This window comes from Fusarium redolens (genome assembly GCF_020744475.1).
Source record: "Fusarium redolens strain MPI-CAGE-AT-0023 chromosome Unknown BKA55scaffold_21, whole genome shotgun sequence".
NCBI lineage: Eukaryota > Fungi > Ascomycota > Sordariomycetes > Hypocreales > Nectriaceae > Fusarium > Fusarium redolens.
Window position 1 is genome coordinate 277,388 of NW_025763684.1, and position 12,856 is coordinate 290,243.

Below are 12,856 nucleotides of genomic sequence, written 5' to 3' on the forward strand. Positions count from 1 at the left end.
CTGCCTTCACCTAATCAGATGGATAAGAGGCGAAGCACTTGTCTTTGGTACGTGATTAGTAGTGTGATCAGCGAGCACCGGAATGTCTTCCCGGACAAATGGATGCGCCATTGGTGGAGGCGACGCGAATATTCGTGAAGTTATAGCAGACATCCAGCGGGCCTCGACATGATACCAGGAGTGGAAATAGAACTCCACTTCAGTCGACGAATACAGATCAGTATATAAATATCCATTTGGACTATAACTGGAGCTAGCTACTGGAAGTTAAGAATACGGTGATCTCATATGACCAACAGTTGTCTCATCATGGTTATGATAATCAAGGTTAAGACGGAGTATGCATGTTTAAATGTAGTCCTAGCCCGGGACAGGAAGGAATGAATTGGTGAGTCAACCGCTCTAGTCCTCCATAAAGTCCTTAGGGTAGACCTCAAGGGATCTAATGGCGACTTTGCTGTCGAATTCTGGAATGAAAATCGAACAATCCCCCCCTTGATCAAGACTTATTCTCAGGCAAATGAATCTCAGACCTTCTTTATCAATAGTCTCCTCACATTCAAGACAAGTCCCCTCGTCTTGGATATCATTTGTTCCATCATTCCTTAGAACCTTCGTTTTAGGGAGAAATAACTCTGGAAGAAACTCCCAAGTGATCTCATCACACCGGACAAGTGCTTCTAGCCTATTATCTAGATCTTCGCATAAGTCCTCAAAGATCCTAATGAAGCACCTAAAATGCTCCTTATCCAATAAGAAGGCTGTTATATGGTCAGAGTGGACATCGCGGAACATCCTCAGTTGCGTGCGCTTGTGGAATAACGTCTTGAAATTAACCTTGCAGTCGTTGTTAATTGTGACTATTACAAGATGGATTCACTTACCAAAGTAACAGGCTCCCTGAAGTCTGCGGTTTCAACGCCATAGAGCGCCTTTTCCATCATGAATTGGAGATTTGGGGATATTATATCTACGATAACTGTTCTCTCCTTGGTCTTGGTGTCTGCTTTTGTCAGGTCTTCTTGTCAACCCCAGCTTCAACTGAGGACTTACTCATAGTATACCGGATAGTAAATAAAGAAGAAAGCTGATGCCTCTCAGTGTCTGCATCGTTGGTTTCGTGTTTGAAAGGCTCGACTTTCTCGTAACAGCTACATTCATAATTAGATCTTGTAATATAGACATGTTGCCCTTTCGTAGTTACCTTTCTCCCACCAGTTTCCACTGGGGACTGGATGCGATGAAGGGTTCAGTTTGCTCCGGTTTGAGCATGCTCCAGCCTGGATTTGATTCCATGGTGTCGTGGAGTTGTGTCTGAGCGATCTAAATCCATAATTAACGTCCTCTTACCAGTGGGTGGTAAATGTCTCTTTATAGACTTACAGGGCCTCGCCCGACCCATAAATCAGCCAGACCTGTGGATTATCCTTGTTTCGGCTGGTATTCATGGTCTCAATCAGAACTAGCATTCCTTGCTCGCAACTTCTTGAGAGCCTACCTACAAGTTAGCAACGACCCAGCCCGGCTAGGTCGTAGAAAAAGTAGAGGGGGCAGTGTCTTAGACATTACAATGCGTAAAATGTATAAAACCAGCATGCATTAATTCATTACAGCGCGGTATATAATTTCCCAGCATATCAATTAATTGGAAACCAGACAAGATGTGGAGACTACGAGACAACCATTGGCTTGGTTCTGGCTTCTGAGGAGCTTGCAGACGCAAACATCAAATGCGTGATACATGGTACGGAGCACGGATCAGATCATCGCACGATAGAGACTGTGTTTGACATTTCAGTCCCGGCGCCGAAACAGGAAGAAAGACTTCGGTTCAAGAATGCACCTTGGAAGGAGATCAATAGCAGGATTGTGGACACGCTGAGAGTTAGGCCAGTGGAAAACACAGTGCAGCAGAAAACGGACAGGTTGATGTCGGCTGTGCTGGAAGCAGTCCAAGCACTGACACCCAGAGCCAAACCGTCGCCATATGCAAAGCGGCGGTGGACCCATGACCTCACACAGCTGCGGTATGTATACACATACTGGAGAAATCGAGCCCGAGCCGCAAGGCGTGCGGGACAGAATGCTAAAGATCTAGAAAATACGGCAAAGGCTGCGGCTAAGCAATACCACGATGCCATACAGCAACAGAAGAACACTCACTGGAAGGAGTTTCTGGCGGATAACGACAACATCTGGAAAGCAGCCAAGTACATGATATCCGGGGACGATGCAGCTTTTAAAAAGGGACCCCAACTCGCTAAGGCAGATGGAACAGCGACAACTAGCCATGAAGAGCAAGCCGAAGAACTGCTGGCGAAGTTCTTCCCGCCGCTGCCAGACAACATCGAAGACGAAGGATCACGGCAACAGAGGGCCCCAGTAATGATGCCAGACCTGACCTTGGAGGAAGTAGAACGTCAGCTATGGGCGACCAAGTCATGGAAGGCGCCAGGAGAAGATGGACTACCAGCCATCGTTTGGAAGCAAGTCTGGCCCTCGGTGAAACACGACGTCCTCGCCATCTTCCAGGAATCGGTCGTCGCCGAGAGAATCTCCCACGCGGTAGGTACTTACGGACTTCTTCCGACCAACCATTTTGGTGCGCGCAAGCAGCGATCAGCAGAGCAAGCCTCGTACTCCTACAAGAACACATCTTCTCAGCATGGCGGGCACGCCATGTCGTGAGCCTCATGAGTTTCGACGTGAAAGGGGCATACAATGGCGTGTGCAAAGAGAGGTTGCTGCAGCGGATGAAGGCGAGAGGAATTCCGGAGAGTCTCCTGCGCTGGATCGATGCCTTTTGTTCAGAGCGGACTGCAACCGTCGTAATCAATGGCCAGAGTTCCGAAAGCCGATCTCTGCCATAAGCAGGACTCCCGCAGGGGTCGCCCTTGTCATCGATACTGTGTCTATTCTTTAACGCAGATCTGGTGCAGACGCAGATCGATAGAAATGGTGGTGCCATCGCCTTCGTCGATGACTACACCGCGTGGGTATCGGGACCGACAGCCCAGAGCAACCGGAGAGGAGCACAGGCAATAATCAACAAGGCTCTCGACTGGGAGAAACGCAGCGGCGCGACTTTTGAGGCGGAAAAAAAGGCGATCATACATTTCACCAGGTACACAGGCAGGATAGACTCGGAACCATTCACAATCAAGGGTGAGAGAGTCTTTCCGAAGGACCAAGTCATGATTCTCGGGGTCGTTATGGACTCACGGCTTCACTACAAGCAGCACATTGCAAAGGCAGTAACAAAGGGACTAGAAGCTGCGATGGAGCTGAAACGATTGAAGGGAATGTCTCCCTCGACAACAAGGCAGCTTTTCATAGCCATGGTAGTCCCTGTGGTGGACTATGCCTCCAACGTCTGGATGCATGCGTGCAAAACAGCATCGACATATACGATCCATCGAGTACAAAGGATAGGAGCGCAAGCAATCATAGGGTCTTTCACAAGCGTGGCGACAGGAGTAGCTGAGGCTGAAGCCCACATAGCGACCATCCAAGAAAGGTTCTGGAGACGAGCAAGCAAGCTGTGGGTAGACATACACACGGTACCGCGAACCAACCCGGTCCGGAATCTCCTACGAGGAATCAAAGCCTTCAGACGCTTCATATCTCCACTCAGGCGCATCGCGGATGTATGCAGACAGTTACCGAAATCCAGGAGGGAATCAGCACTTAGGTTTTCAAGACCACAACCAAGATTCTTTATCCTATATAACTCTTTCCAGAAGCTTAGCCATTGAAAAACATGAAGCTATTTTTTTATTCATGATTAGATCTATATTCTTGTTGTAGCTGCTTGTTAAACTCAAGAAAACAATGCCGTCACCGCTCGACCGTGACAGTCACCGCACTAGCCTATCTGGGACTTAGCAATCAAGCCTCTAGCAAACCAGGGTTTAGCGGTCAACTCAGAGACAAGCGCATTCCATCAAGCTGCAGGAACTTCAAGACAGCGCAAGTCAATCACTGTGTAATACTGCATCTTGATCGCTATGCCTAAAGCACACAAAAAGCGTGGGCGACCTCGAAAGTACGATACAACAGAGGATAAAGCAAGACAAGATGTTATTGCTAAACGCGCCGGACGCTAATCCATTTTCACCGCCTCAGACTAGAAGCTTCATGTATTGTAAAAGTACTTAGCTCAAGGATTAATATTATACCAGGGTCTGCAAATCGCTCCTGCTCACTATTTATTAAGTTCTTATTCTTTGTTGGTGTGATATCATATTGCAACTTATGGGCCTCGCCGTCGGTTCTCAATGTTGTCGCCAATCAGATTCTAGCGGCGAGAACTAAACCCGTTTCATTTCAGTTGACATGCTTACTAAGTACGGCGGATCAAAGATTTGCCGTCGGTTGCTCAGTCTAGTTCCTTGCCAGAAACGCGACGTTCGCTCTCTCTTGGCTTTCTGAACGTGTCCCATCCGCCATGAGAAATAAATCGCAGTCCAAGGCCATTGAGGACAACCCTATTGGAAATGGTCTTGATGCCTTTCGTGCGTCTTTCGATTCGATATGCGAAGGCGCGGGTATCTCCTCCACTCCAAACGCGTTAGACAAATTTGCCCAAGAAGGTAATAGGTAGTCATCAAACATTTTGTTCCGGGTCGCCCTCGTCTAACCTTCGTGTAGATCTTCAAAATATTATCCTTGTCCTTGTTTCGGCGCTACAAATCCTCCCGGCTTCTCGTCTGCTTCGAGCCAGTAACGGAAGAACGCTCTTCAGCGAACTATCAAGACAATGCAGCGATTACATCTGACGACTTCGACCTCGATTCAATTAAGTCTCTTCTGAAATCGGCCCTAGCCAGCGAACCCGATGCCCTTATCTGGGATCGAGCCTATGACGCTGTCGCCGAATCCACCCCGCCTCCCCGACCGATAGCCTCTTCCCTCCAACAGACCCCATGGCTGCGCAATACAAGCAGCTTCGCAAACTCGTCCGAACATCGCAAATACGTGGACGACGTGCTAAAAGAGGACCTTGGGTCTATGTATGTCGGGGTCCGTCACTTTCATGACGCATACTTTGGAGGCGTGGCCGGCCTTGACGCAGTGTCCCAGGCGTTCTTCAAGCAATGAGTGGAAGGCAGCGTTCCACTCTTTGAGGACGGTTGGAAGGGATGGCCCAGGGATGCGAACCAGGATGATGTGCTGAGCTGGTTTGCTGACTTCAGCGACAAACTAGCGGCGTTCGCAGACAGCCACGAGTCAATCAAACGCATCAACATCGACGACGGCCTCTTGCCCAGCCCAATAAGCCAATACAAGGTTCTACCGGAGAGCGCAAGTTGGACATCGGTTTTGTCAAGGATATGAGTGCTGGGAAAGACTCGCGGTGCCGCTGGTCGCAGATCTTGGTGCCTGGAGAGCTGAAGAGCAACCCATCCGCCGACAAGGCCTCAATGGCGTGGCTTGATCTGGGGAGGTACGCAAGGGAAGTGCTCGTTGCGCAGAATACCCGTCGCTTCGTCTTGGGCTTTACTATCTGCGGGTCCCTCATGAGGGTATGGGCATTTGACCGGCTCGGGGGCATCGCATCGGAGCAGTTCGACATTAACAAAGATGGGCGTCAGTTTGTGTCCACGATCCTTGGTTTTCTCTGGATGAACGAGAAGCAGCTAGGGTTCGACCCGACAATCATGACGGCAAACGGGGAGCGATTCATCGAGGTCAATCGGAATGGTTCGACCGAGCGGATCATCATCGACGAGGTGATGCAGCGGGCGCCTTGCATAGCTGGTCGAGCGACGACATGTTGGAAAGCCCATCCCGAAGGACGGCCGGAGATGCTGCTTGTCATTAAGGATTCGTGGCAATATCCGGAACGAGATGAAGAAGGCGAACTACTACGTGAGGCGACTGACAAGGGTGTCGTTAACGTAGCCCGGTACTATCACCACGAGACGGTACAGATTGACGGGGCAGATGATGACATCCGGAATAATGTTCGAAGAGGGCTGGATATTACGCAAGCTGCGAACTACCGTCCGGAACGACCAATCCGGCGGAACAACGTCGTGTCTGGCACATCGAGAGAGGGTCGCGGCAGCACCAGTGCCAGCAGAAAGCGTTCATCTAGCCAAGCTGGCGCTCCTCTTCCTTCTAGCAAGCGATCTTGTTCCGTGTCTTCAACGATGGTCACCAGTTCATTACCAAATCGTGTACATCGGCGTGTCATTCTCCGAGACTACGGGATGCCTATCTACAAGGCGAGCTCCCGGTCGGCTCTGCTTGCTGCGTTTGAGCGGTGCATCGAAGGACATGAATCTCTGCATAAGGCAGGCTTCCTTCACAGAGACATCTCGGTCAACAATCTTATGATCAACGAGGATGATGATAACCCCTCCTGGCCTTCCTTCTTGATTGATCTTGACCTGGCCATCAAGGAATCGCGAGAGGCTGCGTCAGGAGCAAAGGGGAAGACCGGAACACGGGCTTTCATGGCAATTGGGGCGCTCCTGGGTGAGCAACATTCTTTTATGCATGATCTAGAGTCATTCTTCTGGGTGCTATTCTGGATATGCATCCACTATGACGGACCAGACAAGAGCAGGACTGTTTCACAGTTTGATAAATGGAACTACGCAGATATGGAGGAGTTAGCCAAACTCAAGTTGGGAACAGTGACAAAGGAGTCGATTTTTGTGGCCACCATGACGAATAATTTCACAGCCTATTACAATCCACTTATCCCATTATTGAATGGACTACGGAAGATTGTTTTCCCTCGGGATAAGCCTTGGGAACGAGAAGATGACAAGCTTTATACTCGATTAAGAAAGATTCTCCGAAACGATTGGGAAGCTTATAGTACTAGTTAGCGACAGGCAGAATAGCACTGTCAATTATTTGAAGCTTTCCAGGGCACCGTCATATGACATCCTATCCTCCAGTAACAAGGGCTCGCTGTAATGTGCCGAATTGCACAGAATCTGGCTCGTGCACGTATCGAGGTTCTTCCAAACATGAACAAGATCATTTTGACCCCACTTATTTTTCATTCTGATCGCCCTTACTGTCCTTCATTACGGTTCATTGCGGTAGAACGCCAATAACGCAAGAATCGATACCCCTTTTCAAATCATATCCTTACAGGTTTAGTTGAACGGCCCTGCTCGAATGATACTGAATTATTGAGCACGAGAAGAGTCGGCTCAGCACAGCGAAGACGGGTTGAAAGAGCCTTGATTTTTTCACAAGTGAAAGTGGCGTAAGAAACGGGTTAAAATGCAGTGATGCGCCCCATATAACAGGCCACATGATAGGCCAACCACGGGCTGTTTGGGAAACCCCGCATCGCCCCACCATCTTTACGATAGCTGCTTTAGTCGGACCTCGACGACAGTTCTTTCGAATGTATGTATGTCTGGAACCGCAACTAAGTACCCTAGTAAGATGGCTCGCTATCGACACAGTGAGTTTCCAAAGCCATGACCCGAAAATGGACATCCAATCTTACGTGATAGAAGCACCACGGGCTCGCACACGACGCGAGGAGCATAGAATAACCAAACAGCGCAGTCGTGGACTGCAGTTGAAGAACGAGCGATGTGTAGTTGGAACTCTGAAGAACTCAAGCCCATAAATATCTCCAGGCGATCCTGGCGGATGTGTATACCTGCATTTTGTGAATAAAAACCAGTACTTTCTCCAGGATAGTGATGGGAGCAACGTCGTTGGGACAAGGTCATTTTCAAGAAAGGATTTGATGTTCAGGATATTGACAAGCTAGCGGAGGAGGTGGTTGGAAAGATCCTGCGCCAGTTAGAGAGGCAGTATTCTGTAGGCGAAATATAAGTTGGCCGGGGTCTTAATGAGTTCCGGTCGACTTCACATTGAAACCTGTTGTTCGAGGCCCTTTCATCATACACGCTTTATGAAAATCTGCACATCAAACTAGAAGCACCATATCATTCCAGTGTGTAGGAGATGTCTATCAACATGGACGAAGTCGATGACAGGTCGCCATCGAAAGTCCACAAAGCCGTGGGCCGATCTGTTTCGAAGTGAAAATGCGAGAATATGGGGAGCATGATGGGAAGCCTTTATTATTTCCCTAGCGCCAATAGCATCTTAGTACTTCACTATCTAAGCATGAAGAACCTATAGTTCGATAGATGAAACTCTACTGTATTCGCTCAGCAATACATCATATCGGCATCTTCAGCGTTGCTTCTGGGTCCGTTACAATTCCCCACTCTCCTCCTCTCCATGAATTTGGGAGAGTAGCCAGTACCAGCGGCTGCGTTTAGCCAATCATTGACTGGCAAGGAAGTTTAAGCCAATGTTTTCCCATGCTTTTTGACTCCAGCTGAGGTTTTTGAGAGACGTAATAGATGATTGTTGTTGTCTTTAGGTCGCGTCTGACGCCTGGCTGCATAGATTTCGAAGAGCATTGTTTATGGTAGGTTATCTTGCCTTTCAGTAAGGCCGACAGGAATCGCCGGGCAAGAGAATGGACCGCCAAAGCTGGTATGGAACTCGAATGGGTTTCCGGACTCAAGGCGGAAGGCGGCTCTTCCAGCCATGTGTGTGCTGTGTTGCTCGCGCAGTCTCAAAATTTCACCCTTCAGGGAAGCCACCTCTTCTTCGCATCTTTCAAGGCTGGCCAAAAGTTTCCATTCATGAAGCCGAGCCATTCTTTCGGTCGTCCTCCTAATCCGGTTTTCCTTCTTCGTCACTTGATCGCATATTTTACAGTCTTTTGCTTCATCTTGCCGCCCATACACAAGCTTCAATCCGCAGGTTTCTCCGATGCGGTACTCTTTGTTGCATTGTTCGCGAAACTTGCCCCACCTCCAGTTGCCGCAAGCCCAAACAACCTGGTCGAAGTAACACATCGTGAAAAAATGAGTGAGGTAAAGTGAAACAGAAAAAGATTTTGGCCTGGAAGAGGCGTTTTTGGGCCTGGCTGCTGGGGCTCTTTGCTTATCTACTCAACCAAAAAGCTATTGATTAGTACCTTTCGAAAGTTCATGGCGACTCCGTTTCAGTGGACGCGAAATTCAATTGCGTGCTCTTTTAATTGATCGACAAGGAATGCTGTTACTGGCTGCCTGTCGTATGAGAAACCACACAAGACCCACTAATCACCAACAATGTCTTCGCCAACCGACGACGAGCAGGGGGGAACCAACAGAACGTAGTAGTAGCAACATCGTCGTACGTAATCGTTGGATCGGACAAAGGGAAACTGTGCCCCCCGCCGCTCTTATGACGGCGGTGCCTTCTTCTTGCCTGATCTTTGGCCATGGCGCACTCGCCCACTTGTACAAGAGACTAGAATTTTTCCATTCACTTTCCTCGGTAGTTGTTTCCCCGAACCTTGTAAAGCGGGGTGAAGGTTCTTCAATACCATAATTGCTCGCCGCCCACTCTTGGCACTCTCGGCTTGGCAAGTGAGGTAAACCCGACGGCTCAGCGTTGGCTTGGCTTAATGATATTGGAAGATGAGTGGGGGAGGGAACCCGATACGGAGCATTGGCGGATCAGGAAGGAGTTCGCACATAGCTAGCCACAGATCAGGATTGTAGGCCCGATGCATTCTGACGTTTATCACGGAGTAATTTAAGATATGGAGCCTTTTGCTACTTATTTTACTGGACAGCGGCTACCACACCAGTCCCGACACAGCGGTACGCTAGCTGTGTTGCCAGGTCAGCCATACACAAACTACTGTACCTAGCTTCAAAGACTGCAGAACCAACAGACACAGGAGACCTAACCCAGAATAATGCGAAACATTGTTCAATCCTGGAAAACATCTATTTCATTACCAATATCAATAACTAAAGCACAGGGACCCTCAGGTGTGCTCGAAGCAACATCCGGCGAGTATTCGTGACAAGAATTGGCATTTGGAGCTACGACAAGGTTATCCACACCTACCTTCTAAAAGCGGTTGTGTCGGTGGGTTTGTTTGAGCGCTAACGAGGGGGCTGTGGGCCCGGGCTACCGGGGAGAAGTTCCGGATCACAGCCTAGACGTTGGACAGGTAATGGGCCAGTCGCTGGGGGCGAGATATCCCTTTCATCCTCTCTTTCCTCCATGGTTTAGCGAATGGCTCTCGTTATTGACAAGGCGCGCTTCTCGACAGTGTCATCCAAAGGCTCAGTGCGGTGCATTTCCTATATTGTACGGCCTGAGGGAGGCTTGTGCCCGCCGCAAACCGCTTGCCAAATGAGCCTTGAAGAACAAGGTTTGATGTAGGGTAGTCATAGAGAAGAGTACTAATTTTTTCTATCACGCTTATCTACAGTAGCAGTTTCGCAATTGCCGCCAGCGTCGGGGTACTATGTCCGTTATACGACCGGTAATGTAGCCTACGAAGGGCCGTTTTAGTCGGCCGCCTGAAAGAAGATGCAGGTTCTGCCAAAGTCCAATTTACACTGTCCTACAAGAAAATAGCTAGCCCATCTTTCTGTTTCATTGCTAAGTGTCCTAAAATGACTGGCGATTTCATTATATACCTACTCGGGCTTGCCCTAACATTCGGTGCCTCTCCTCAGGGTCAATTCAAGTATGAATGTGGATTCGTCGTGATCTCAAGTTGAGGACATGTCAAATGACTTCTTCCGAGCTTGACTGGCTCAATCATGGGAGTGCTCACCATTTAACACGGCCGAAAAGGGGAGTGGGGGGATAACTTGCTCTATCTTCGAGGCAAGCGAGAGTAAGTAAATCACACCAAGTTCCCTCAGCAAACCCGAGTAGGAAAGTACAGAGTAGTTGTTGTGGCAACCTCTTCAAAAATGCAAAGTCCAATCTTGTATCAAAGGTTTTGTTCCAAACTTATTCTTCTACATGTGAGCCTACTAAGTGAAAGAACTCAGGACCCAATCGTCTCCTTTCGGGCAACTCGGTTGAGATTTTGGATGTAGGTGCGTAGCCGGATCTGAGAAGCCGATCGCCTAGTGCTTCAAAACATTCTCAAGGAGAGTATCGTAGGCAGACGCAGGATCGTGTATCTGCGCTGTGGAGTAGGCTTTTAGAAAACACAAAATGCCCGCCTCCATGTCATGTAGCACGCTCGTTGAATCGATAACGAGCAGCTGGCGACCTAGGCTTCGGATAATAGGCCATTCTTCTCGAAGAATTCTTTGTCACAAAGAATGCATAACTAGCTAACGGTACGCAAACGGCCAGTTAAGGCTTAAAGTGCTCGTGCGAGCCCGGTTGAGCACCCACTACTTACTCATGGTAGTATCGTACGAATTGATGGCAATCCCACGAAAGTCCCTAGTTTGGGCGGGACGGAACAGTGACCAAGAAACCTACAGTGATCTATATCAGTACTGATAAAAGGAAATCTTTGTCCGCCTGGAGTTTCATGCATTCCAGTCTTGGGCCTTCAACGTCCCTCATTCTTGGCAAGGGTAGGTTTCCTTTCGCTCGACCCCGAGGGGAACAGGGTCGGTTTGGCCAAGAACCTTTATGCCTGGTAATGGCTATGACGGCGTCTGTAGATATCCTATATTATCACGCCATAGGGACCTCGGATCTGATGCTAATTGACTGCTCTTCACGGATTTCGGTGAGTGTTGCATTTGCGGGTTATTCATATCCTGCCTCTGGCGGCCTTGTCGCCGGCCTTTTTCAATCTAACCCTGCTCAATCAGAATGACGTCTTTAGAGACTGAATTAATCATATAAGGATGCGACGCACAGGTCGGGAGACGATATTCAGGGATACGCGTCGCGATATCCTGGTCTCTTCACGGAGTTGCCTGACTGCGAGGCTGACCGGTCTATGTCTCTCGGCGACTTGAATGGGGAAGTAATTTACGGCCTGGCTCGGGATGAGCGTAAGTTAGCATTAATAACGGCGGCACTGGATCGTCTCCTGGGCCAGCAGGAAATATCCTGCCACTCAATCCACTTTCCAAGGAGCTTATCCTATTCGCCTCTTCGTGGCACTTAAGCATCAGTAACTCCAACACGCCCGAAGACTCTTTATCAAAGGCGCACCAGTTGGGATTATCATTGCCACAATAATTTCTGGTCTGCTGCTAATCTCATTTTGTTACTATGCGATACAAGGTAAGATGTTCATTCATCAGTTAGAATTTTGTCGTTCCCATATATATGAAACCTACTGGGGGTTTTGTGTAAAGCGGCGTTGCGCGCGGAATGAACAAGATACATTCAGTTGGAACAAAGTGGCTCGCAAGTCACTGAGTACTGCCCTTTGCCTCTGGATCTTTCTCCCGATCAGTCGCGTGCTGAAACGACGCAGTGCGGTCAAGGTTAGGTCATAAAGTCAAGTTAGGGGTAGGAACGGTGAATCGTTTTGAGATCGAAATCAAATGGAGCAGAGTCTGAGAGAGTGATATCTATCCCTATTTTGGCTATCTCATTATCCACTGGCTCGCTCATATGTACGATGGGCTGAGGTGTCCGGGTAGGCATGCGTTGTCTGTGAACTACCTGATATGACACTACTTGATATGACTGAACGTCACCCAGAGTCTCGTGTCACTAAACGCTTTCAATCTGCCTCTGGATCCTGCACCCAATCACCCTGGGGAACCCTGAAATTTACTACTTGCGTCGGCTGGCAGCCGACAATTACCTTTGTATGGGAAATTTTGTGGCGCTTGCATGACATGGGCTTGCCGACAATTAAAATGAGTGCCAGCTGACGATCAGCAATATGGTCACCGCAACGGTCTCAGTAAGTTAAAAATCAGGTAAGATATGATGATATCTATCGCAACATTAGATAGAATGCCAGTCATAGAGTAGCATTTGGTGAGCTGAAATTCGACAAAGGTTAATCGCCAATCCCGAGTGACGCTAGCTCTTTCAGGGATAGTCAATTAACCTTCACGTTTAG

At 48.7% G+C, this 12,856-nt stretch overlaps 3 protein-coding genes across 3 annotated transcripts; 1 reads left to right on the forward strand and 2 right to left on the reverse strand.

Annotated features, from left to right (window-relative positions):
* Positions 1 to 402: 402 nt before the first annotated feature.
* BKA55DRAFT_598571 (uncharacterized protein) lies at positions 403 to 1,296 on the reverse strand (the record flags this gene model as incomplete). The annotated part of the gene is made up of 4 exons (XM_046196261.1): positions 403 to 837; positions 885 to 1,003; positions 1,054 to 1,151; positions 1,205 to 1,296. 4 exons carry the CDS (start codon positions 1,294 to 1,296, stop codon positions 403 to 405), a joined length of 744 nt encoding a protein of 247 aa, XP_046043397.1.
* A 3,151-nt stretch (positions 1,297 to 4,447) lies between these two features.
* On the forward strand, positions 4,448 to 7,818 carry BKA55DRAFT_598572 (uncharacterized protein; the record flags this gene model as incomplete). Its single annotated transcript, XM_046196262.1, has 6 exons — positions 4,448 to 4,592; positions 4,651 to 4,722; positions 4,757 to 5,073; positions 5,223 to 6,831; positions 7,287 to 7,435; positions 7,690 to 7,818. The coding sequence occupies 6 exons, from the start codon at positions 4,448 to 4,450 to the stop codon at positions 7,816 to 7,818; spliced, it is 2,421 nt and encodes an 806-aa protein (XP_046043398.1).
* Positions 7,819 to 8,314: 496 nt separating this feature from the next.
* BKA55DRAFT_654028 (uncharacterized protein) lies at positions 8,315 to 8,861 on the reverse strand (the record flags this gene model as incomplete). The annotated part of the gene is made up of 1 exon (XM_046197386.1): positions 8,315 to 8,861. The coding sequence occupies one exon, from the start codon at positions 8,859 to 8,861 to the stop codon at positions 8,421 to 8,423; it is 441 nt and encodes a 146-aa protein (XP_046043399.1). The 3' UTR covers positions 8,315 to 8,420.
* Between the last annotated feature and the right edge of the window lie 3,995 nt (positions 8,862 to 12,856).